General features: G+C 38.5%; 1 protein-coding gene across 11 annotated transcripts in view; it reads right to left on the reverse strand.

The window, feature by feature from the left end:
- DLGAP1 (DLG associated protein 1) overlaps positions 1-24,272 on the reverse strand; it is a 327,004-nt gene that overhangs the window by 173,301 nt on the left and 129,431 nt on the right. For all 11 annotated transcript variants that reach the window (XM_055323707.1, XM_055323706.1, XM_055323710.1 and 8 more), the window contains 2 exons: positions 17,750-17,927; positions 3,053-3,293 (listed from right to left, as the gene is read on the reverse strand). In XM_055323707.1, the coding sequence (XP_055179682.1) occupies positions 3,053-3,293; positions 17,750-17,927 (419 nt within the window). The remainder of the gene's footprint in view (positions 1-3,052; positions 3,294-17,749; positions 17,928-24,272) is intronic.

Consider the following 24,272-nt stretch of genomic DNA (forward strand, 5'->3'; position numbering starts at 1 on the left):
TGGACCGACACAGAAATCAAAGACTCAGCATGTGCATTGTTGTGGGGGAAAAGTTACAGCTAATAACTGCAGTTGACAAAACAGAAGAACTTTATTCAAGCAAAGGGAAGTTTAGGAAAAATAGAATCTGTTGTGAGTATCCAAGAATAATGAGCAAAGGAAGAGAAGCAAAAGGAGAAATCTACGTCATGTCCTACTGAACACGGATGTAAATTTGACCTGTGTGCATGGGGGAAATGGTTAAAATTAGAGCAAAGTAATTTCCTGATTTCCACAAATGAGCACATTCTGTCAAAAATTAGTAGGTTTTATGAGAAAGTAGATTTTTCCGTGTTTTCTACAGGAAATTATATTTGATTCAGTGTAATAAGGAAAGCAGTAGAAGAAGAAAATTGATATGCTAGTACTGAGATCATGTGAGAGGCAACGAAAAGTGGGGGCGTGAAAGAGAGAAGAGACACAGGAGTAATGAGAGAGGGTAGAATGAATGGCACAGAACCTTATTTATATCCTAAAATAATGATTTTTTTAAAAGAACAAATTTATGGCATAGAAAAACTGAACAGTGACATTAGAATCCTTAAGGCCAGATTCGTAAAATGTTTGATGGGCCTACTTAGAAGCTAGTACAATGTTTTAGTCCTTAACTTGTTAATTTTTCCATGACTGTAAAGATCATCTATCATAATGTTTAGTTTGATGAAGGGTGAAGTCATCAGCTGCCTTGTGCAAAAATCTGGTATTTTATGCTTTACCACTCCCAGGGCAGGTCATGTCTTCCTGCCCCTGCCCCTCTGCAGCTGCGGCCAAGCATGGAGCCTTCCCACCCTCAGAGCTGCAGGCAGCCGGATGTAGCCTAGTTCTTAGGATGAGACACACAGAAACCCAGAAGAAGCGATGCAATCACCTCTTATATTTTCATTTACCCCTCTCTGTTTTTGGGTGTTCCTCCTCATAGGGTCCCCAGCTAAAGACCTACTAATCAATTTATATTCTAAAAGGAGCAACACCCTCCCAGATTCTACTCATCTTCTCTGATAGGCTTGTCAGATTCAGCAAATCACAAATAATTTTATAGTGTAAGTATGCCACGTGCAACTTTGATATATACACTACACAATTATTCACTATCTGAAATTCAAATGTAACCCTGGATGTGATCTAGCAACCCTATTGTTGGAACTCCAGGAATCTCCCAAGTATCTGGGAAAGGTCTCAGAAAAGCCAGATGTCCTGGCATGTGGGGTGAAGAGCACAGCACAAGAACTGACAGTAGGAGGTGTAAGCAAATTGTCTCTCAAAGGACAAAGGCACAAATCCTCTGAGAGGGGAGCAGAAAAAAAGCTGTCCTGGAGTTTCTTGCCGCTTTATCCACGGCACTGCTCCTCCAGGGGGAAGGAGACAGCCGGTGGCTCTTTTCCTTCCCCTGGCACTTCTGGGCAAGGAGGTGCATACTGTGTATTTAACGAGCGATTTCAGCACAGGAGAACAGCTGGCAGGCGGCGAGACTGTTAGAGCGAGCAGTAGACTAGATGGTGGGAAAGCGTGGGGTGGGGGTGAAAATGGGACAAGAAGAGACAGTGATACGCTATAGGCACAGGGCAGATCTTCAAATTACAGTTACTGCATGAACATAAACACAACACAGAAATATGCCCATGGATGATTGAAAAAAATTTTTTTTTGTCACTTTATAAGTCAACCTTATTTGTTAACCTCATCTGTGGCTGTTCTTGTAGAATTTCCTGATGAGCAAGAATGCACATCCACCATTTGGCTGGAGCCAGCCAGCTGAGGACAGAGTTGCTGGCTCCCTGTAGAGCCTTGGAGTCTGTGCACTCTCTGGAAGCATCCCTTTCTTTGATCCTGATATCGTAGCTTGCGTTGGTCAAGAATGAACTCTCCGTGTTTAACCTCTAATGGTTTCTTACACATTGCTACCTCAACTCCACATCTCTCGTTAGTAGGGTTTTAATTCAGGTTTGAGGACCTATTACTCCCCAAGCCTGCAAAAGTTCTAGGCTGAATGATAATTACTGGCATTTGATGCACTTAGAATTAAAATTAAATGCTGCAATAGTCTGGCACAAGCTTTTCCTTGTAATTTATTCATTATTATTTACCACGACTCTAGGTTTGATATCTTCCTGTAGAACTACTCTGTATTGGAGTTACACTGAATTCAATCATATAGTTAAGCCTAGTTAAGATGGAGGGGATTCTCTTCTTGGACCCAAATATTATAAAAAACCTCCAACACACACACACGTTGGCATATATAACCCATAGCTATATTTCTATGCAGGTTTCGGTGTCATGGAAACCAGTAAAACTCTTCCGTGCCTCTCTGCTTAAAATCTGATAAAAATACAGTTCAACGGCATCAACTGAACTGTACGTTAGAAGGAAAAGGAAGTGATGTATACATATGACAAAAGGTTTTAAAATAATGAAATCTGTCTTCATTATAATGAAAGAAAACTCATTAGATGTTCAACTAATATATCTGGATCATCTGTTTCTTCCTTATTTTCTTAGTGATATTTCAGGTCTTTGGGGGGGTTGTCATTTTGTGGATATCTTGCAATTAAAAAAAAAAGGCATTCTGACTGTGGGATGCTCAGCAATGGGGGGAACCGATTTGCTTAAGGGTCACCCCTAAAGGTCAGAGCCTGACTGTGGCCAGCAGGAGTTGGTGGGATGTGTTTGCTGGCTGCTGGGACAGCTGTGTGGGGATCTTGGGGAGACCCCACCTGCCCCCTTGGCGCTGTCCCTTCTGGATCTGCAGTTGAAGTTTCTCTGTTGATGCCAGAGGTGGAGGCAGAGAGGACTGTGAAGGCGGCCCAAGCCTGGGGAGGAGGCAAAACCGTTCTCTGTAGGGCACAGGGGGTATTTCGTTACTGGCGACTGCCCGGCGACAGCGAGGACACCGTGTGCAGTCTTCTGGGACAGCCGAGCCGCAGCGGGGCTCAGAGCCAGGCCTGCGGTGGCCCGGTGGCCCCGGGTGGCGGTCCCGGGGTGGGGGGGCGGGGACGGCCCCGCGCTCACTCACCGGTGCTGCTCTGAATGGTCCTCACGGTGGTGGTGGTGCGCGGCGGGGAGGAGGACCTCAGGGACACGCACTCGTCGTCCTGCGAGCAGCCCTTCTCGATGGCCCGCACGTAGCTGTGGCTCCGCATGCGGAAGCAGCCGGGCATGGGCAGGTCCAGCGCCTCCACCGCCTGCGACTCCAGCTCGCTGAACACCGACTCGCACACCGACTCAAACTGCCCGTTCACCTCCATCTCGCTCACCTGTGGGCAGACCCGGGGCCGTGACTCCTTCTCCCCCCAGGAGCAGCCCGTCCCCCGCAGCTCCAAGCCGCACCCTCCAGCCCTTGCCCCCGAGAGACGCGTTGAACCCCAAAGCATCTTCTCCCCTCTGTGCTACCCTCCACAGTGGAACTGCATCTCCTTTGTGACCTCACACCGTCGATTCAATTTTAAAGAAAAAAGAGCGTCATTTTCCCAGTGGAGGAAGCGTGGGGCTCGCAAGTCTCCACCAGGGCCTGCCCAGGCGCTACTTCCCGTTGCTGACCCACGCACCTGGGGAACAAGTTCAGCAGTCCACCGTCAGAGTTTGGGTATTTCAGCGCAACGCTCCTAAGCAGAAGCATTTGAGAAACTAGTATTTTTATGCTCGTGCTATGGAAGTGACTGGCTTGTCAAATATTTCCAGCGTCGAAAGCAGCTTCGTTTAGTGCAAAGTATGGAAACAGGCCCTATATTTTCTGGCGAGAGACTCTCCTTCTGCACAAAAATAGACCAAACCCAGATATGTCAGAATCTTGAGAAGCGCTATGGGGATTTTCAATCTACACACTATCTAAAGAAGTTTCCTTCTGTATACAAAGCTGATAGGGTTCACAAATTCTGTGTCTTAAAATCTGCCAAACGAAGTCTTTGCTGTTTTGAGGAAATTAGTTTTTATTTACTTATATTCCTCGGTACATGACTTTCATTGGGTCTGAGCACCACCTAAAAAAGAAAACAAATACACCAGACCAGGTGCTCCCGTTAATTTCTCGCAATTTTTCTCATACCTATCTGGTTTGATAGGTAGGGGAGCATTCGTCATATTTCTGCCACCCTCTAGACCTTTATGTTTAGTTTCCCTAATATTAATGAGTAATTAAGAATTTAGCAGATTAAAAAAGGATTTAGCAGATTAGACCATAAGCAAGCTTAGAGCAAATACTGAAAATGATTGCAATTATTGACTGTTTCTTCATTTTGAGTTATCTGAGGATATACTTTGATGATGGCAAATTGCTTTAAACTTAAGATAGAGGTGACCAATTAATTACCTTTAGGCATATCAAGTAGACAGAGATATATTTTTTAATGATTCTTTGAAGCATAAAATAGCGTTTTCACATATTTTATCTAATTTGACATAAAATCCCTCTATGTTTTCAAGGATAATAATTGTATGTGTCCATATTAAAAAATTAAGTACACATATATCTCCTTGTTTTTAGGAAATACTTGGAAATGCTTTCACAGGTAAAGGGACGTGCTATTTGCCACAAACTACAAGATTGAGAAAGTGAGCAAATGAGCCCAAAGGAATTTGAATATGAATCTGGGACAAGGATGTAAAATACATTTTACAAGGAACTCTTCTGTGAACTTGAAATAATTTCAAAGTAAAACTGTATTTACGTGTGAGTGTATACATACATACATACATACATACATATATACTTTATTAGATTTTCCCCTAGCAAGCAATTTTCCCTGTCTGCTCAGAGGGTATATATGCCCCCTCTCCTGTTGTTCATAAAAATTGGACCATAAAGTAAATATAATTCTGCATTCTGTTTTCTTGCCACTTAACCTTCTATATTAAACTTATATCTTAATAGGATTCTCCTTCATTCTCTTCTAATCTTTTGTTCCTACTATATATAAATACAGAAAACCACACAAAATAAATTATAACTTCATTAATTATAATAAGGTAAACACCATTGTAACCACTACCTAGATCAAGAAAGAGCTTTTCCAGGCATTCCAGAAACTCTATATGTTCTACCCTAACGATAATCCCATCTTTCCTCCAAAAGTAACACTACATTGAGTTTTATCTTTATAAAGAATAATTTTGTATAAGAAATATAAATTTTTATAAATTATGTAAATGTAAGATTATTATATAAATAATAAATGTATTATATAAATAATAAATGTATTTATTACAATAAATAATAATGTAAAGAATTATTTTCATAAGGAAATGCTTGAGTTTTTTTTCACTCATGTGTATCCCTGGACCCTATAGTTTAGTTATACCCTTTTAAAAAGTTCTATATATCTTTTAATTCACTTTTAACATACAGGTCTCCCTTCACCCATTTTTTAAAAAAGATTTTATTTATTTATTCATGAGAGACACACAGAGAGAGGCAGAGACATAGAGGGAGAAGCAGGCTCCCTTCGGGGAGCCCGATGCGGGACTTGATCCCAGGACCCCAGGATCATGACCTGAGCCAAAGGCAGATAGAAGCTCAACCAATGAGCCACCCAGATGCCCTATCTCCTACCCATTTTTTGAATTACAATTTATTTAGTAAGCATCTGGGTTGTTTGACCTGTAAAGCTTCCTACAGTCTGGATTTGCTGATTTCATACTCATGGTAGGATTTAGCATGTTCGCCTGTCTTTTTCCTGAAAACTGTAAGCTAGATCCGGGGGCTTTATAAGATTCAGATTCAATCCCTTTGGCAAGACTAGAGGTCATGTGTTCTTTTATCAGGAGACACATTATGTCTGGTGTCTCTCTTTTTATGTTGTTAGGAGTCATTTGTGCTCCAAGCCTACATCCATCAATTCACTGGGAGTTGTAAAATGGTGATATTCTAATTCCGTCATTACTGTAAAAGTTACTAGATGGAACATTTTAATAAATAAACGCTTCCTCTCACATTATTTGGTTATTCAGTGTTTTAGGTCATATAGAAATGGGAGAATAAATGTTTGTTTTTTTCCCCCTTGTTTATTTTCAAGATAATAAAAATTTTCCCTCTTATCTACCAAAGGTGATCAATTAATTTTTCAAAATATCAAAATGAACTCATAGATTTAAAAAATATTTCATGGTTTTAAATTCACTTCAAATTTGAACTCAAATTTGTCTTATTTTTAACTGGTAGGAGCCTCTTACGTTGACTCCTGAATCTTTTTGACAAGAAACTAGTAGTCTTTGATAGCTTGATAGTCCTTGATAGCAGGTATGTCAAGGCATTCTAAACTCATCTTAAATCTTTCCTGTTTGGTCCTGGAATCAGTATTTTTTCAAAAAGCCCTTCTTCTTTCAGTGGGAAATGTATCACAAGAACACAGTCTGGGCACCAGGAAGCTTCATTGTCATTGCTACTGGTTTGGTCACTGTTCAGTGGGCAAAACTAGGTCTTTCAGTGGAAGTACCTAGTGAATATGTCCAATTAAAACTCAGATTGCAGAGTTTTAATCTAATCTATCTATTTAAAGATTTTATTTATTATTTGACAGAAGGAGAGAGAGCACAAGCAGGGGGAGAGGCAGGCAGAGGGAAAGAGAGAAGCAGTTTCCACCCTGAGCAGGGAGCCTGATGTGGGGCTCAATCCCAGGACCCTGAGATCGTGACCTGAGCTGAAGGCAGATGCTTGACACTCAGGTAGTCTTCTAGATTATATTTATCCTTATGCCTCGATCTCATACTAAAATCTCTATTCTCGGGGGGCATAGGGAATGATAGTATTGCGATAGTCTACAATTATTCATTTGTTTCTTCCATAACATATACATAACCATCTCAGCACACGAATAATACCGTGCCCATGTCAATATTGGAAACAGTTAACAATTCCTCTGTGGGTATGTATGCACTCTCCATTCTTTCCTCATTTAAAACAGTTGTACTGTATTTACATTGCAGAGCACATAACCTACATGTTATCTCCTGCTTTAGCCCTCATTTAGTCTCTTATAAACATATATTTAATGCTTGCCACTACACTTTTCATATAGACAGATTATTCTTTTTCAAAATCTATGGGTCAAATAGTTCTAGGTGGCTTATAAAGGAAAAGAGCAAATCCCTGACCCACCTTACTTTTCACCGCCACCCTCCTGCCCCGTCCAGATTCTCCCTCCCCAGAGGCAATCACTTTTAATTGTTCCAGCTGGATCTTACGGTATTTGCATCCATATTCCCAAAAACTTGCTTATGTGAATGGTTGCTACGTTCATAGACCTCTGATAACCTATGTGGTTTCCTTCTTGCCTTTAAAGCATTACCCTTGGGGCCTCTGTTTCCCTATTGCAATCTATGGCTGCCAAGCACACTGCTGTCCTGGGAGCTCTCTTCCCTATCACTGTGGGGGTGCCCTTCATTATCTTGACTGTGGTAGAGTCTCTGTCTCCTCTTCCTTGTTTTATTCTGTCCTTTTTGGTGGAACACATCTTCCAGTGCTTTCCTGGACAAGGGGGCCATCTGACATTGATGGAAATGTCTGTATTCCACCCCCACTGTTAAGGAAGAGTGTGTTTGCATTCAGGATTCTAGTCTGGATCCCTTCTTTCCCATGTTTTCAGGCTTTGCTCCTTATCTCTTAGCCTTCATATATGCTAGAGTTTGGGAAAGTGAATGCCCTTCTCATTCCTGAGACTTTCCATATGAACTGTTTTTTTCTCACCCCCTTTTGAAAGCTTTTTAGGATTTTGTTGTCCCAAATGAGCTAACATTTTACTATGATGTTCCCTATGTGCATATTTCTCCATCAGTTATGGTGGGTAGGAGATCCCTGGGTGGCTCAGGGGTTTAGTGCCTGCATTCGGCCTAGGGCGTTATCCTGGAGTCCCAGGATTGAGTCCCGCATCGGGCTCCCTGCATGGAGCCTGCTTCTCCCTCTGCCTGTGTCTCTGCCTCCCTCTCTCTGTCTCTCATGAATAAATAAATAAAATCTTTAAAAGAAACCAAAACAAAGAACAATTGAGGTGGGTACTGGGTAGGCGCTCTCAATCTGCAAAATCATGTCTTTCAGTTCTGGGACCATTTCTTGAATTATTTCATTAGCAATTGCATTCCTTTTATTTATTTTTTCTGGAACTCCCACTAGTCAGATATTAAAATCCAAGAAGCTCAAAGAATTCCAAGAATAAAAAAACATGAGAAAAATACATCGATGCATCATAATTTCCAAAGCAAGACTGGTAAAGAATGAAGCTGGAGGACTCACACTTCCTGATCTCAAAACTTACTGCAAAGCCACAATCATCAAAACTGTTTCACATTGACATAAAGACACATATAGACCAATGAAACCGAATCGAGAGTCCAGAAATAAGTCCATACACCTATTCATCACTAGTTCTTATGTCTGGTCATAGGGGTTGTCTAAAGCTCATTGTCTAGTCGATTCCTCAGGTTGGGCTCATGGAAATGATGTTTCTTATGTTCATTTATGCTTATAATAGTTTGCCTATGCCTTTTATATGAAAGTCAGTTTTTTGAGGGTGTAAAATCTTTTCACATTTTGCGCTCTTGAATATAAATGTTACTCAGTTTTCTTTTGTCATAAACCATTGTTAAAGAATCTGATGAGAATTTTTTTCTTTCAAATTTTAATTTAAATTCTAGTTAGTTAACATATAGCGTAATATTGGTTTCAGGAGTAGAATTTAGGGATTCATCAATTTTTGTTCTTTTTAAGTCACTTGCTCTTCTGTCTAGAAGTCCAAAGAACTTTGTTTTTATTTTGTTTTGTTTGAAATCAGAGTCCTCTAATTTTATTAGACTATGTTTCAGTTATTATTTTGGGTCAATCTCAGGTCAATCTCAGATGTAATTTTGAAACATCTTTTTGTTTCATTAAAGTTTTCTTTAATGGTTCTTTCCATTAGTTTTTCTTCTTCAGGGAGGTCTGTTATTTATATGTTCAATATTTGCCCAAAATATTTATCAATGTCTCTTGAATTCTTTTTACCTCTTCATTTCTTTTTGATTTTAAATATTTCCCTGCTTTTTAGATTCTGTTTTTCTTAGTGTATGAAGTGTCTCCCATCACTTGATTCTATAGTCCTTCTAGTGTAATCTTCATTTCTGAAATGATTTTTTCTTTTACTTCTAATTCTTTCCTGGGTTTTGTGACATCATTTTTAAAATTTTGAAATTAAGATATATCTTTTTCTTTCATATCCTATATCATGTTCTTAATGTAGTTTAGTGCATTTTAAAATATAGTTGACCCTTGAGCAAATAACACGGGGGTTGGGGCATCTACTTGCCACTCTTGCACACTTGAAAATCCACATATAGGGGCATTAGGGTGGGGCAGTCAGTTTAGCATCCGACTCTTGATTTTGGCTCAGGTTGCGATCTTAGGCTCCTGGGATAGAGGCCTGTGTTGGGCTCTGCACTGTGTACTCAGTGCAGTCTGCTTGTCCTTCTGGTTAATAATTAGAATCTTTACTGATAACATAAACAATTGATTAACATGTATTTTGTATCTTATATGTATGATAAGCTATGTTTTTACAATAAAATAAGCTAGAGAAGAGAATGTTGTTAAAATCATAAGGAAGAAAAAATACAATTACAATATAGCACTATATTTATTGAAAAAAATCCACATATAAGTGGACCCACACAGTTCAAACCCATGTTGTTCAAGGTCAACTGTAGTGTGTTAGAATTTTGATTTATTTTGTGGTATGTCTTTCTACATGCTTTCATTTTCTGTAGGAATGTTACCCTGTTCTTTATTGTCTTTTCTTCTGATAAGTGACTTTGAATGCAAAATCAGTTCTTCTGATCTTGAGAGGGTGGATGTAGTCAAAATATCTCCCCAGATTCCCAGGACTTTGTCTTTTTATTTTATTTTATTTTATTTTATTTTATTTTATTTTTAATTTTATTTATTTACTTATTTAAGCTTTCTGAGATTTCCTGATTCTTTTGCTCCTCTCCTCAACCTTCGCCTGGGCCTTTTCTTTTCTTCTTTGCTATTGTCTCTAACTTGCTCAGACTTGATTCCATTCCCATCTGTTTCTTTTCAGCCCTGGGCCCTGCTCTGGAAGGAAACATTGGTTGGTTAGTTTCCAATGTACATATGGGCTCAGATTGCCCCAGTCTTCTTTGAATTTACTTCAGGCTCCTTGAATTTATCTGCTATTAGAGAAGTCACATCCCTCTCCATTTCAGCTGCTGTTCTCAAATAGGTGCCCTGAACTTTCCAGTGAATACCTGTTGCTCTTTTGTCTTGCTATGCTCAAGCTTGTCACAAGTCATTGTTTCCCTGTATGTCTTCCTACACAGATGTGGATGCAATGCAGGGTTATGGCTACTTGTGGTTTGCTCTCACCCACTTGTATTTTGGGTTCATGGAATATCTTGTTATACCTCACTTTGTTATAAGTGTTCTCCATGCCTTTTTGGTTTTTCTACCTAGCTGCTCTCTTTTTATATGGATACTCAGGGAAATTCAAACACTGTCACTGCCACCATAATACTGTCTACAATGATTATACTGTAATTTATTCAACTACTCCTTTGTGGATGATGATTCAGATATGTCCTTGGAGACTGTGCTATGACCAACATTCTTGTGTATTTATCTTTATATATTGGTACTTTTATTTCTGTATTATAGAGTCCCAAAAATGGTATTCTTGTGCCAAAAAATATGTTTTACATTTTGAAGATTTTATCAACTTACTTCCAATTGCAGCAGTTCACCACAAACAGCAAGAATCCAGAGCTCATTTCTCTGCATGGTCACTAGAACTGCATATTAGCAGTTTTTGCAACTCTTATAGGTCAAAAATGATATTGTGCTTTTTCTATTTATCAGCCTACTAGTGTACATAAACATTTTTCCTTATATTTACTCATCTTTGTATTTTTCCCTCTGATTTGCTATTTTTATAAGTTTTGCCCCACATTTTTTTCTTCAATTTTTCTTTTTTCTTTAAATTCAATTAATTAACATACAGAATACTATTAATTTCAGAGGTAGAGTTTTGTGACTTATCATTCTTATATAATACCCAGTGCTCACATGCCCTTCTTAATGCCCATCACTCAGTTACCCCCTCCTCTCAACCACCTCTCCTCCAGCAACCCTTAGCTTGTTTCCTATGATTAGGAGACTATTTTGGTATGTCTCCATCTCTGATTTCATCTTGTTTTATTTTTCCCTCATCTCCTCTAGGATTCTGTTCTTTGTTTTTTAAATTCCACATATGAGTAATCATATGATAATTGTCTTTCTCTGATTGACTTATTTTGCTTAGAATAATACACTTTAGTTCCATCCATGTTGTTGCAAATGGGAAGATTTCATTTTTGATGGCTGAGTAGTATTCCATTGTGGGTTTGTCTGTGTGTGTAATATATATACATATATATATATAATATATCTGATAGATATAATCTCACATTTTTAATCTGTAATATATATTATATATATAAAACATCTGATAGATATAATCTCACATATTTTTAATCCATTCATGTATCAATGAACACCTGGACTCTTTCCATAGTTTGACTGTTGTGGACATTGCTCCTATAAACACTGGGGTGCAGGTATACCTTTGGATCACTATATTTGTATCTTTGGGATAAATACCCAGTCGTGCAACTGCCGGATCATAGGGTAGCTCAATTTTTCACGTTTTGAGGAACCTCCATACTGTTTTCCAGAGTGGCTGCACCAGTTTGCATTACCACCGACAGTGTACGAGGGTTCCCCTTTCTTCACATCCTCGTCAACATTTGTTGTTTATTGATCTGTTAATTTTAGCCATTCTGACTGGTGTGAGGTGGTATCTCATTGTGATTTTGATTTGTAATTCCCTGATGCTGAGTGATGGTGAGCATTTTTTCACATGTCTGTCAGCCATTTGTATGTTTTCTTTGGAGAAATGTCTGTTCATGTCTTCTATCCATTTCTTGACTGGATTGTTTTTTTTGGGTGTCAAGTTTGATAAGTTCTTTATAGATTTTGGGTACTAGCCTTTTATCTAAAAATGCATTTGCAAATATCTTCTCCTAGCAAATATCTTGTTTTTTGGTTTGTCGATTGTTTCCTTTGCTGTGCAAAAGATTTTATATTCATGAAGTCACAATAATTCAATTTTGCCTTTGTTTCCCTTGTCTTTGGAGGCATTTCTAGCAAGACATTGCTGTGGCTGAGGCTAAAGAGGTTGCTGCCTGTGTTCTCCTCTAGGATTTTAATGGATTCCTGTCTCACATTTAAGTCTTTCATCCATTCTGAGTTTATTTTTATGTATGGTGTAAGAAAATGGTCCAGTTTCATTCTTCTGCATGTTTGCCCCACATTCTTTTAGGCTGTTTATCTTTTCATAGTTATTGGTAGAAATACTTTAGGCAACTGGAAGCTATTCTTGGTATGTTTAAATATCCCCCCAACAATTGCATTTTAACTTTATGATATCTTTTGCCACACAAAAATATTTAGTTTTTAGTTAGAATAGATGCTAATCTTTTACTTTGTTTCCTGGAATTCGTATTTTATTAAAAGTTATTTAATTACTACCCCAAATCATACACATATTTTCCTAATTTTAATTTTTGTCATTTTGTGTTATTGTTTAGATTTGAGATCTAATTTGAATTTATTACATAGGAAGGAGTAGTTTATTTAAAGATTTTATTTATTTGAGAGAGAGAGAGAGAGAGAGAGAGAGAGAACACTGGCTAGGGAGGAATAGAGGGAGCAAGACAAGCAGATTCCATGCTGAGTGCAGAGCCCAATGTGGGACTCTATCCCATGACCCTGAGATCATGACCTGAGCCCAAGTCCAGAATTGGAGGCTCAACCGACTGAGTTACCCAGGTGCCTCAGGTGTAGTTTAATGCTCTTTCTACTAGATCATGGGCAATTTGCTAGAATTCTCTAATCCTCACTTTCCTCACCCGTAAAATGGATACAATGATACCTATCTCCTATGGAGGCTTAAAGGGTAAAAATAAAATATTCAAAATGCATATTATATTTCTAGGCACATGGTAGACACTCCATAAATAATGGATGTTAGAGATAGTGTAGTGGGAAGAATGAAACAATTTACTTCAATTGTCTAAGACTGAATTTCATAGATTAAGAAATGATATTTTTTATAGTTGATATGAAATTAAGATAATATAAAAAGCTTCTTGTATGTAACAGGTAAGCAATATATGATGACTAGTCCATTGTTATCATTTCCATTATTACTACTATTATTAACAATATTGTTGCTATCAATACCCCCCATACAGTAGGTACTGAAGAAACTTATCAGTGAGAGGTCAGGATACTTGGGTTTCTAGATTCTGTTCCTGACTGTATTCCTAGACACTTAATTCATCTGAGTATTTCTTTGTATATATACAATGAAGGGATGGTCTAAGTCACAAGTACCCCTGAGCATAACTGCCTATTCACTTAAAAAAATGATATAGAAATTCAACCCATTGCCAGACAAAAATGTCTGTTGGCTTCTAGTTTACCATTCTAGATGAAGATATTTGAGAATTGGTCTTGAAATTAATGAAGACAGGGATGCCTGTGTGGCTCAGCAGTTAAGTGTCTGCCTTTGGCTCAGGGTGTGATCCTGGAGTCCTGGGATCAAGTCTCACATTGGGCTCCCTGCATGGAGCCTGCTTTTCCCTCTGCCTGTGTCTCTACCTCTCTCTCTGTGTCTCTCAGGAATAAATAAATAAAATCTTAAAAAAAAAAAAAGAAGACATACATTAGGCTAATTTGGAAATGACTGTTATTATACCAAATATATATATATATTTAAAATGTGACTTCTAAAAATTCTTTCTTCTCATGGGGACTGTTTTAAAAAGTCCCCATTTTGGGACACCTTTGTCGCTCAGCAGTTAAGTGTCTGCCTTCAGCCCAGGGTGTGATCCCAGAGTCCCGGGATCAAGTCCCATGTTGGGCTCCCTGCATGGAGCCTGCTTCTTCCTCTGCCTGTGTCTCTGCCTCTCTCTCTCTCTCTCTCTCTCTCTCTCTCTCTGTGTCTCTCATGAATAAATAAGATCTTTTTTTTAAAAGTCCCCATTTTATTATATATATAGAACAAAATATAGAAAGAGAATAAATATAAACAAGTTCCGTTTTTCTATACCATGCAAACACAATCTGTTTTTAGGGATATTTTACTTCTATGAGGTATGAATGGCAGGAACAAACAATTTAGTTATTCTAGACCAATATCTTGGCTTACAACATTTTACTCTGATCTTTCTAGGAGACTCTGATGAATAATATATCAGGTTTTAAAAGGAGGGGGAGGATATAATGCATTTAAATTATATACTATTAGAGCTGCTACTAAAGATCTAGAAGAGAGAATATCCCCAACATCATAGAAGCTGACCACTTTTTGAAAAGTCTAGAATATATATGGTAGTATTGCTTTGAAGAGGGAACTATTTTCCTTTGAATAATGACAATGTTGGGACTGCAATAGTTTGAAATTATCCTTAAATATATTGTTTTACTTGAAAATTGAAATATGGGACTAGAAAAATGATGTATCATTAGGAATCCATTTAGGATGCCTATTCTTTCTGTATTTTACTTAAGGCTAAATGATTATACCACAGAATTGCAGAACTTGACCTGCTCTAGCGTCAGGGCCCTGCATGTGTCTCTGGTTTGTTGATATCTTACTAAGCTATCACTAGGACATGAGATTGTTTCAGGAAGTCAGATCTGTGGCACAGGGACTAAAGTCAGGCAGTTGTGTAGATGCAATGTCCTGATGGGGGAAGTGGTATGTTTTTCCTAGCATGATTTAAAATGTAAATACATAAAATTATGAAAGCAGTGAATGGGTATCAATATTTTCCAACAATTTTTTTTAAACCTACTGATGAATTCTACATGTATGACAGCTGGATTTATAGACTAATTTATATTTCCAGAAGGCTTTGTGACTATGAAGGCTGTCTGGAATAAACATAAGCTCAAAGAAATTTTAAACATATTGCTTATTGTGAGAAAAGTAATGACAAACAAGTTAAAATTTTACCAAATGAGGCACCAATTATTTCCCTGAGAGTTGGGGTAGTATCCTTGGACAGCGTTAGCACAGATAGGCATGCATGTTCTTGGAGGCTTCTTTAAAGTAAGAAAATGTACAGTGGGCAGATATTGGAATCCCCCATGCCAGCTTTCCCCAATTCACACTCTGCCCTGCTGTCAGGGCCTTGTTATTGCCCCTGCCTTTCTCTTCAGCAATGCATTTAGAGTAAAGAGCTCTATTTTGAAGGTAGGGGCAGAGTAAGAGCAGTGATCTTATTTCAGGGTCTCACTCTGATAGATCAGAGGTGCTTCAGTTCTCAGCCTATTGTTCAACTTCAGTGCTTGGCTTACCACCATCACCAATACCATCATCCTCACCCCTACCATCACTACTGCCCTTACCGCCATCCTCCTCCTCATCACCACAATTACCACCACCATCTTCATCATCGCTATCACCATTTGCAGCAGCACTGCTAGTAGCATTAATTCTCACCTTGATGATCACAATGTCTTCCAAACTGGCTTTTCTAGTTCTAGCCATTTATCCTCTCATCTTTCCTATGTTGTTTCCATATGAATTATCTCACATTAAAGTTCTGATCATATCTCTTGCCAGGTTAAAAGCTGAAGTTTTAATAATCTATAATCAATCTCATTTCTAATAAATTAAGTCCAGTCCCCTGGGCCTGGCATGCAAAACCATGCATTAAAAAATAAACCCAGGGAGGGACACCTGGGTGGCTCAGTTGGCTAAGTCTCTGCCTTCAGCTCAGATCCCAAGGTCCCGGGATGGAGCCTGGCATCTGGCTCCTTGCTCAGCAGAGCCTGCTTCTCCCTCTACCCCTCCCCTCTGCTCGTGCTCTCTCTTTCTCTCACTCTGCTCTTGCTCTCAAAGAAAGAAGGAAAGAAAAAAGAAAGAAAGAAAAAGAAAGAAAGAAAATTCAAAAGATATATTCATGGCAAAATTCAGGACAGATTTCCCATTGCTGCCTCTACAAGTATTCTGCACTTCAACAAAATTAGAATTTTCGCTATTCCTTGAATATGCTTTAAGGAAACATTTTTTCAAAGTTCAGATCAAATACTATTTCATTAGAATCTATTGAAATATTTGTTAAAATGTATATTCCTAGATTGGATGCCTAGAAACTCTCTTTAGAATCCTGAGTTCTTTTTTTCTCCTTAGTTTCAGAACCTTGTTGACTATTTTGTGGCCACAAAGTCCCATTTGACATCTGGTTACTTACATATCTTACAGGGTGTTTTATAAAATAATATGAAAATATAAAGCAATTCACTGAGTGTCTGACCCAATAATGGTGCCTCTTGTTATTAATAATTGCCCTACCTACCTCAGAGTGTTTTGTGGTGTTCAAGTAAATAATAATTATGATAGCACTTTTATCTTTTTTGTGTGTTCTCTTATAAGCTCTTGGTGGGAATGGATTTTGTACTGTTCATTGCTGAATAACTTGTATGATCTGGTCCAGTGTTCTGTTCAATAAATACTAGCTGATATAATAGTAGTTATTTTTGTGATAGAAATTTAAATTCAGAGTTCCTACGCATCATTTAAAAAACTACTCTTTGTGCTCCCAGAGGAAGCCAGCCCCTGGGGCACCACTGGCTCCTCTGGTGGCCCCCTAAAAACTGCAGGATCAGAACCCCCAGGAGTCCCAGGTCTTCTGCCCCTGATCTTAGGTAGCCCAGCCCTCTCCCATATTCTGAGGGGACCTTCAGCTGAATATTTTGGATATAGCATTACATTGCCTTTATTGAGTCTTTTTTTTTTTTAAGATTTATTTATTCATGAGAGACACAGAGACATAGGCAGAGGGAGAAGCAAGCTTCCTATGGGGACCCTGATGGGGGACTTGATCTCAGGACCCTGAGATCACACCCTGAGCCTAAGGCAGAAGCTGAACCACTGAGCCACCCAGGTGCCCCAACTTCATTGAGTCTTAATCCCCTTTCAGGCCTACCAGTTCTTAGAAGTGGATTTTGTCTCATTACCAAGACACAATGTTCACCTGGGACCCAGTTGCAATAAGTAGATTGTATCTCACTTTCTGTCCCTGGGGCCCTATCTTGATGACCTGGTCAATACTTTTACTTTTATGATTAGATACCACCATGGTTTTGCCAACAATATCTACTCTGTCCTATCCTTCAAACATCTTTACAAACATCATCCATCAACTTTTTTTTTTTAAAGATTTTGTTTATTTATTCATAGAGACAGAGAGAGAGAGAGAGAGAGAGAGAGAGAGAGAGGCAGAGACACAGGCAGAGGGAGAAGCAGGCATCATACAGAGAGCCTGACGTGGGACTCGATCCAGGGTCTCCAGGATCACGTCCTGGGCTGCAGGCGGTGCTAAACCGCTGCACCACCAGGGCTGCCCCATCCATCAACTTCTTAATGGCAATTTTGCTGGTACTGACTGCTGATGAATTTCCATGGACTTGCTCCAGTGTCCTTTATCTATCTGCAGAGGACCCCTTCCCTGCTGGTGGACTGTTGATACCAGGTGCTTGTTGTAGCTGAATGTGTAGCATTTTGATTGAGCTTCCTAGCTGATCCATCAGTGGTTTACTTTGTAAGTGGCCGCCCCTTAACTTCATGCCCTGTTTCCACTAACCCTGATGCAGGGAATGGCCCACAGCCTTGGTGCTCACCTGGCTGATGGTGCTCATGGCTCGCATGTAGCTCTCATTCCTAGAGCGGAACTTTGGTGATGTAAGCAGGCCAGCAGGGTCAAGGCTGTCCAGGCTTCGGTTGATGGAGACTTCACTTACTGCCCTCAGGTAACTATGACTCCGGATCTGGAGTTTGGGGGAGTGTTCATTGGAAATCCTAAAAGGGAACAAGAGAAGGGGCACATTTAGTCATATTCCAACATGTAAGCAGTAATAAGATGTGAGGGCTCTATTGTTGATGTGGGACCCTAAATACTGGGGTGAATAAAATAGATGCCTTCCTCTGATTACCAGACTCCCCCATGGTGTCTTAGAAGGAAAAACTTCTGACAGGAAATCATTAAGATCTGATCACAGTAGAGAGCAATTAAAATTCTCTTTAGCCCATGAAGTAATTTCCTCATTTGCATTTTCCCACATATGCTGGGAGGGAGATAATAGTGCTGACTGCCCTGCCCCAGAATCCTGTCCTGTGTGGTCTGTAAGCTTTGTCTTTTACCCACTTCCTTTCTGTGGCCATCTTTTTGTTTTTGGACTTTCTAGTAACAGCAGTGGGTATATATCTATAACTATATTGGTGTCTCTACCAATTCTTCTATCATCTATTTGTCCATTTATCTTCTTTGTTTCATTAGTGAACAAAACTTAAATTTTAGCCATTAACAATGCACAAATCTGGGCAGCCCCAGTGGCGCAGCGGTTTAGCGCCGCCTGCAGCCTAGGGTATGATCCTGGAGACCCTGAATCAAGTCCCACGTCAGGCTCTCTGCATGGAGCCTGCTTCTCCCTCTGCCCGTGTCTCTGCCCCCCCCCCTCTGTCTCTTTGAATAAATAAATTTAAAAAATCTTTAAAAACAATGCACACATCTTAAATATTGATAGGTAAAGAAAGTCTTTACACACTTCATACTCTTTGGATTTTTTCCAAGATGCATTTTAAAATTATAAAAATAGGAAAGGCTTTTTGCCAAGCTATACAGGAGTACATAAAACAGAAAGTGGGTCTCCCTCTCCACCTGATTCTGCTCCAGAATTCCATACTCTTAAAAGAACTACCTGTAGAAGTCTGGTGTATATCCTTCCTGTATTTCTCTCTATATATACAAACAACTTATTTTCAGTTATTTTTCAAGTTTGCTTTCACACAGGATTCAGAATGATTTTTTTCAGTATTCAATTTCTTTTATTTTTGCTGAAAGATTGCTTGCAGTAAAAATGAAAGTTGATAAGAAAGATGTATGCCCAATACTGTTGTTATTATTTATCACTATTCTGGAGATCATAACCCATGAAATTAGAAAATAAAAATATACAGGGAATATAAGTATTGTGAAGTAAGAGATAAGCTTCATATATTTACAGATATAAAATTATCTAGAAAGCTAAAAAAAAACAAAAAATTATTGGAATGCATAAGAGAGATCTACAAAATAGCTAGATACAGGGTTAAAAAATACAAAAATTAATAGCTTTTCTATATACTGCCACCACCAAATAGAAATTTTAATTAAAAAATCCCATTCAAGGGGTGCCTGGGTGGCTCAGTTGGTTAAATGTCTACCTTTAGCTCAGGTCATGATCCCAGGGTTCTGGGATTGACCTCTGTGTCAGGTTCCCTGCTCCATGGGGAATCTGCTTCTCTGTCCCCTGCTCCCCTGGTATGTGTGCTCTTTCTCTCTGTGAAATAAATAGATCTTAAAAAAAAAATCCCATTCAAAATGGCAAAACATAAAATATGTACAAATTATAAAAAATTGCAACAGAGTTTTATGAAGAAAATGATACAACTTTATGGAAGGCAATAAACAAGGCCTAAATAAATGTAAAGGAACATAATTTCTCGATGGAAGTAATATTATAAGAAAAAAATTAAAATTTTCCTAAATTAATCTACAAATTGAATGCAATTGCAATAAAAATTCTCAGAGATTTTTTTATTAGAGTGTAACAAACTCATTTTCAAGTTTATATGAGATTGATAGCAGCAATTTATTCATACGAGCCAAAAGGTAGAGGCAATCCAAATGTCTGTCAACTGATGAATGGGTAAAATATGGTATATCTATTCGATGGTATATTTGGCCATAAGAAAAAAGTTTAATATTGATATATGCTACAATATGGATGAATTTTTTAAACATCATGGTAAGTGGAAGAGGCCAGTTGCAAATTCCATTTATATTAAATATCCAGAATAAAAAAAAAATCTCTGAAGACAGAAAGTAGGTTAGTGGCTGCCTAGAGTGGGATGTGGGGTGCAGTAAAGGAGAAGGAAGATGACAGTATGGGGGTTGATATCCAAAAGGTAGGGACTTTTTCTTTGGGGTGGTGAAAATATTCTAAAATTGATTGTGGTGATGGTTGCACAACTCTGAATATGCTAAAGACTATTGAATTGCACATTTTAAATAAGTATGTTGTTAGTATATACATATTACAGCTCAATAAAACTGTTTTAAAAATCATATGAGGACTCAAAATAATCAGATTTCCTAATGGAGTTTAGAGAGTAGACTGTGGTTGGCACAATAAAAGAGGGAAAGCCCTTAAAGGGGTTGCAATATGGAGATAATTTAAATAACAAGTGCTAGGATTGAGGTAAGTAGCAGGGGAACTTGAGCATATGGATTTCAGAGCCCATATGAAGATTAAAAAAACAACCAGAAAATAAAAATAAAGAAGGAAATAAATATCCTATCAGATCTCAAAGATACATTATAACCACAAAGATGAAAACAGTGTGGTATTGTGAAGGAATAGAAAAATCAGAGGAATAAAGTACAGAACAGAACTGAGTGGGTATCTGAACTTAGTATATTGCAAAGGTGGCAATTCAAATAAGCAGGAAAGAGATCAATTACTTAAAATGGTGTTAGATGAGCTTTGCGTCCACATGGGAAAAAAATGGATTCCTACTATCCATGTAGATTAAGAAGACTAAAGACCAAATATTTATAAATTTAAAATTGTTTAATATAGAAGAATGTGTTTTATAATCTTTTTAAAAAAGATTTTATTTATTAGAGAGCACAAGTGGAGGGGTAAGAGCAGAGGGAGAGGGAGAAGCCGCCGCCCCACTGAGCAGGGAGCCAAACATTGGGCTTGATCCTAGGACCTTGGGATCATCACCTGAGCTGAAGGCAGACCCTTATCTGACAAAGCCACCCAGATGCCCCTATAAACTTTTTAATTTTTTTAAGATTTTCTTTTTAAGTAATCTCTACATGCAAATTTACAACCCTGAGCACAAGTGTCTAGTGCTATGACTGAGCCAGCCAGGCACCCCGTATAATCTTAATTTCTATACCTAAAAACTTAAAAAAAAATTATTATTATTAATTAATTTATTTTTAAAGGTTTTATTTATTTATTCATTAGAGAGAGAGAGAGAGAGAGAGGTAGAGACACAGGCAGATAGAGAAGCAGACTTCACACAGGGAGCTGGATGTGGGACTCAATTGTGAGACTCAATGATCATGCCCTGGGCTGAAGGCAGACACTCAACCACTGAGCCACCCAGGCATCCCAAAACTTTTTCTTTTTTTAATTATCAGAATTTTATGGAAAAACTATAAAATCTTATGGAAGGCAATGAATAAAGCCTAAGAAATGAAAAGAAAGTGGTGGAGAAAGATTTTAGGAACAAGATATTGATATTAAAAGCCATTAAGAAAGAGTAACAAGTAGAACTCCATAAAAAATTATTATTTTTTTCCATTAAAAAATTATACCTTGTTTAACAAAAAGATACTGTAAGCAAAGTTAAGAATAATAGTCAAGGTAGGAAACATATTTGCAACACCACACAAGGTAATGAAGAGGATTCATGTCTATAATATTTAAAATGGACTTAGCGAATAAAAAAAATAATGCAAACAACGCAATAAAATATGGCAAAGGCTCAGTAAATTAGAGAAATATTGATAAGTATAAATACCATTTGTACATCAGATCCAGGCACACCCAGGTCCATGTCCACAAATGGTAAAGATAATTTCCAAAATCCCAAGGTCCACTTTGCAAAGTATGACTGCACTCGTTCTTAAGTTTTGTATGGAATTACTTAAATATAATAGTCAAAAAAGATAGACTCAGTAATACTAAAACCTGGGAGTTTGAGCAGCTACTTTTTGCAATTGCAGCTTTTGAAAAAGGGAACAAATTAAAAATACATCCAGAATTTAACAGCAAAAGTCAACCTCCTACATTATTTTACAAAAGAGAAACCATTTATTTTATTTTTTTTTTAATTTTTATTTATTTATGATAGTCACACAGAATGAGAGAGAGAGAGAGGCAGAGACATAGGCAGAGGGAGAAGCAGGCTCCATGCACCGGGAGCCCGACATGGGATTCGATCCTGGGTCTTCAGGATCGCGCCCTGGGCCAAAGGCAGGCGCTAAACCGCTGCGCCACCCAGGGATCCCGAGAAACCATTTAAAAATGAATGTTCTCAATGGATCCTACAAGTAGCTATCAAACATGAACTATTTGCTCTGTAAGCTCAAGCCAAGTTTTGCCATGTGTTATGTGCTATTATGATGATTCACTAATGGGTCACTTTATAGATGATTGTGCCCCCGATCCCAACTAACCAACCAAATGAAGAATTCATTTCCCCTTTTAAGATCTCTTCTAGGAAAAGAGAAACTTAGCTAGAAGCATTTATAATCTAAAGTTCACTTTCCCTTAGAACTTGAGAATTAGATGACAAATGTATTTCTTTGGGTCTTTTGCAACCTGACCCAGGGCAATGATATTGCCAACATAAATGATGATGCTGTGTCAAATAGTTATGGGGGCAGCAATGGGAAGGGGTGATGGTTTCATAAATGGTGTATATTCAAAAGAAGAACTCAAAGTCCAGTGCTTTGAAAAATGAGTATCTGCCGGCTGAGATGGGGAAATGAGGCATCATTGCAACAATCATTCACCCTGGTCACTTGTTATGAAATAAGGCATAATTCCCAAAGTTCTAAGTGAAAAGTCATTCAGAAAGGATTGAATAGCTCTACTTTGAGTTGTTTCTGATAAAACAGCACATACTTTAATCATACACTAAATATAAGGAAATGAACACTTTTGTCATGTCTATTCAGCAGAGCCCACAGCTATCGGTATAAAATGTACAGTATGTACATGTGCTGCTGATATAGAAACACTAAAGAAATACCAGAAGAGGGCAGCTTGGGTGGCTCAGCAGTTGAGCGCCGCTTTCAGCCCAGGGTGTGATCCCGGGGACCCGAGATTGAGTCCTACATGAGGCTCCCTGCATGGAGCCTGCTTCTCCCTCTGCCTGTGTCTCTATCTCTCTCTCTGTGTCTCATGAATAAATAAATACAATCTTAAAAAAAAAATACCAGAAGACAGTGTATCAATGACTTCATCTCACCTCAAAAGTAAGGTGATTTGCCAGGAAGAAGGGGCATGTGCACATTCAGAAATATTACTTCTCATGTTAGATTAATTATTTTTCTGAGTTGGCCTATTCAAATAACATCTCTCTTTTTCCACTTTTCTCCCTAAATTGCTTGGGCTAAGTTAATGTTTTGTGGCTTATCAGAACTGAGATTTTGGCCTGGCTGAGTCCCTTTCATTATCATGTCCTTTAAGTGCACTCAAAGATAGGATAGCCTTAATTAGCCATGGGTCAGCTACATAAGCAAGCTTGGCTTAGTGTATAAGTAAGGTTGCCAAAGAAGAGAAAAATGCAGTAATACTCAGACTGCAATGTTTTAAGCCAATGTCCCTGAAGTGAAAATGATTAACTTTGTAATAGAGTACTGAAAGTATAACTTTATCAGATGAATAAACTCTGGGGACCTGATGTGCGGCACAGTGACCATAGTCAAAAATAGTGTGCTTGAAATTTGCTAAGAGAGTAGATCATTTTTTACAAAAAAAAATTTAAATTGAGATACAAAATTGACATATTAGTTTTGGACGTAGAATGTAATGACTCACTGTCAGTGAGTATTGCTAAATGATTATCCTAATACATCTAGTTAACATTCGATTTTTCTTGTGAATGAGAACTTCTGAGTGAAGAAACCTCCCCCCTTGTAAGTAGGGCCAGCCCTAATCCAGAGGCAGCCCATCCAGTCTTCTTCCTGAAATTTTAGCAACTAAAAGCATTCTGTTTACAATAAGAAAACCGTTTCCCCCCACACACCCTGATTGGAATGTCCCTGAATAGGTTCATGTTGACCCTCCCCAAAATCAACCTGGATGCCATGCGACGTGAAGAAACCTCCCCCCTTGAAGTAAGGGCAGCCGAATCATAGGCGCTATCCAGTTTCTTCTGAAATTTTTGCAACTAAAAGAATTCTGTTTACCAATAAGAAAACCGTTTCCCCCCCCCACACCCGATTGGAATGTCCCTGAATAGGTTCATGTTGACCCTCCCCCAAAATCAAACCTGGATGCCATGCGACTCCCGCGAGTTCTTTTGTCTGTAGGAAGTTTCTTTCCTTTTGCCTTTTAAAGACACCTGTAATTGCTA

This window comes from Nyctereutes procyonoides, unplaced genomic scaffold (genome assembly GCF_905146905.1).
Source record: "Nyctereutes procyonoides isolate TBG_1078 unplaced genomic scaffold, NYPRO_anot_genome, whole genome shotgun sequence".
In the NCBI taxonomy this organism is placed as follows: domain Eukaryota; kingdom Metazoa; phylum Chordata; class Mammalia; order Carnivora; family Canidae; genus Nyctereutes; species Nyctereutes procyonoides.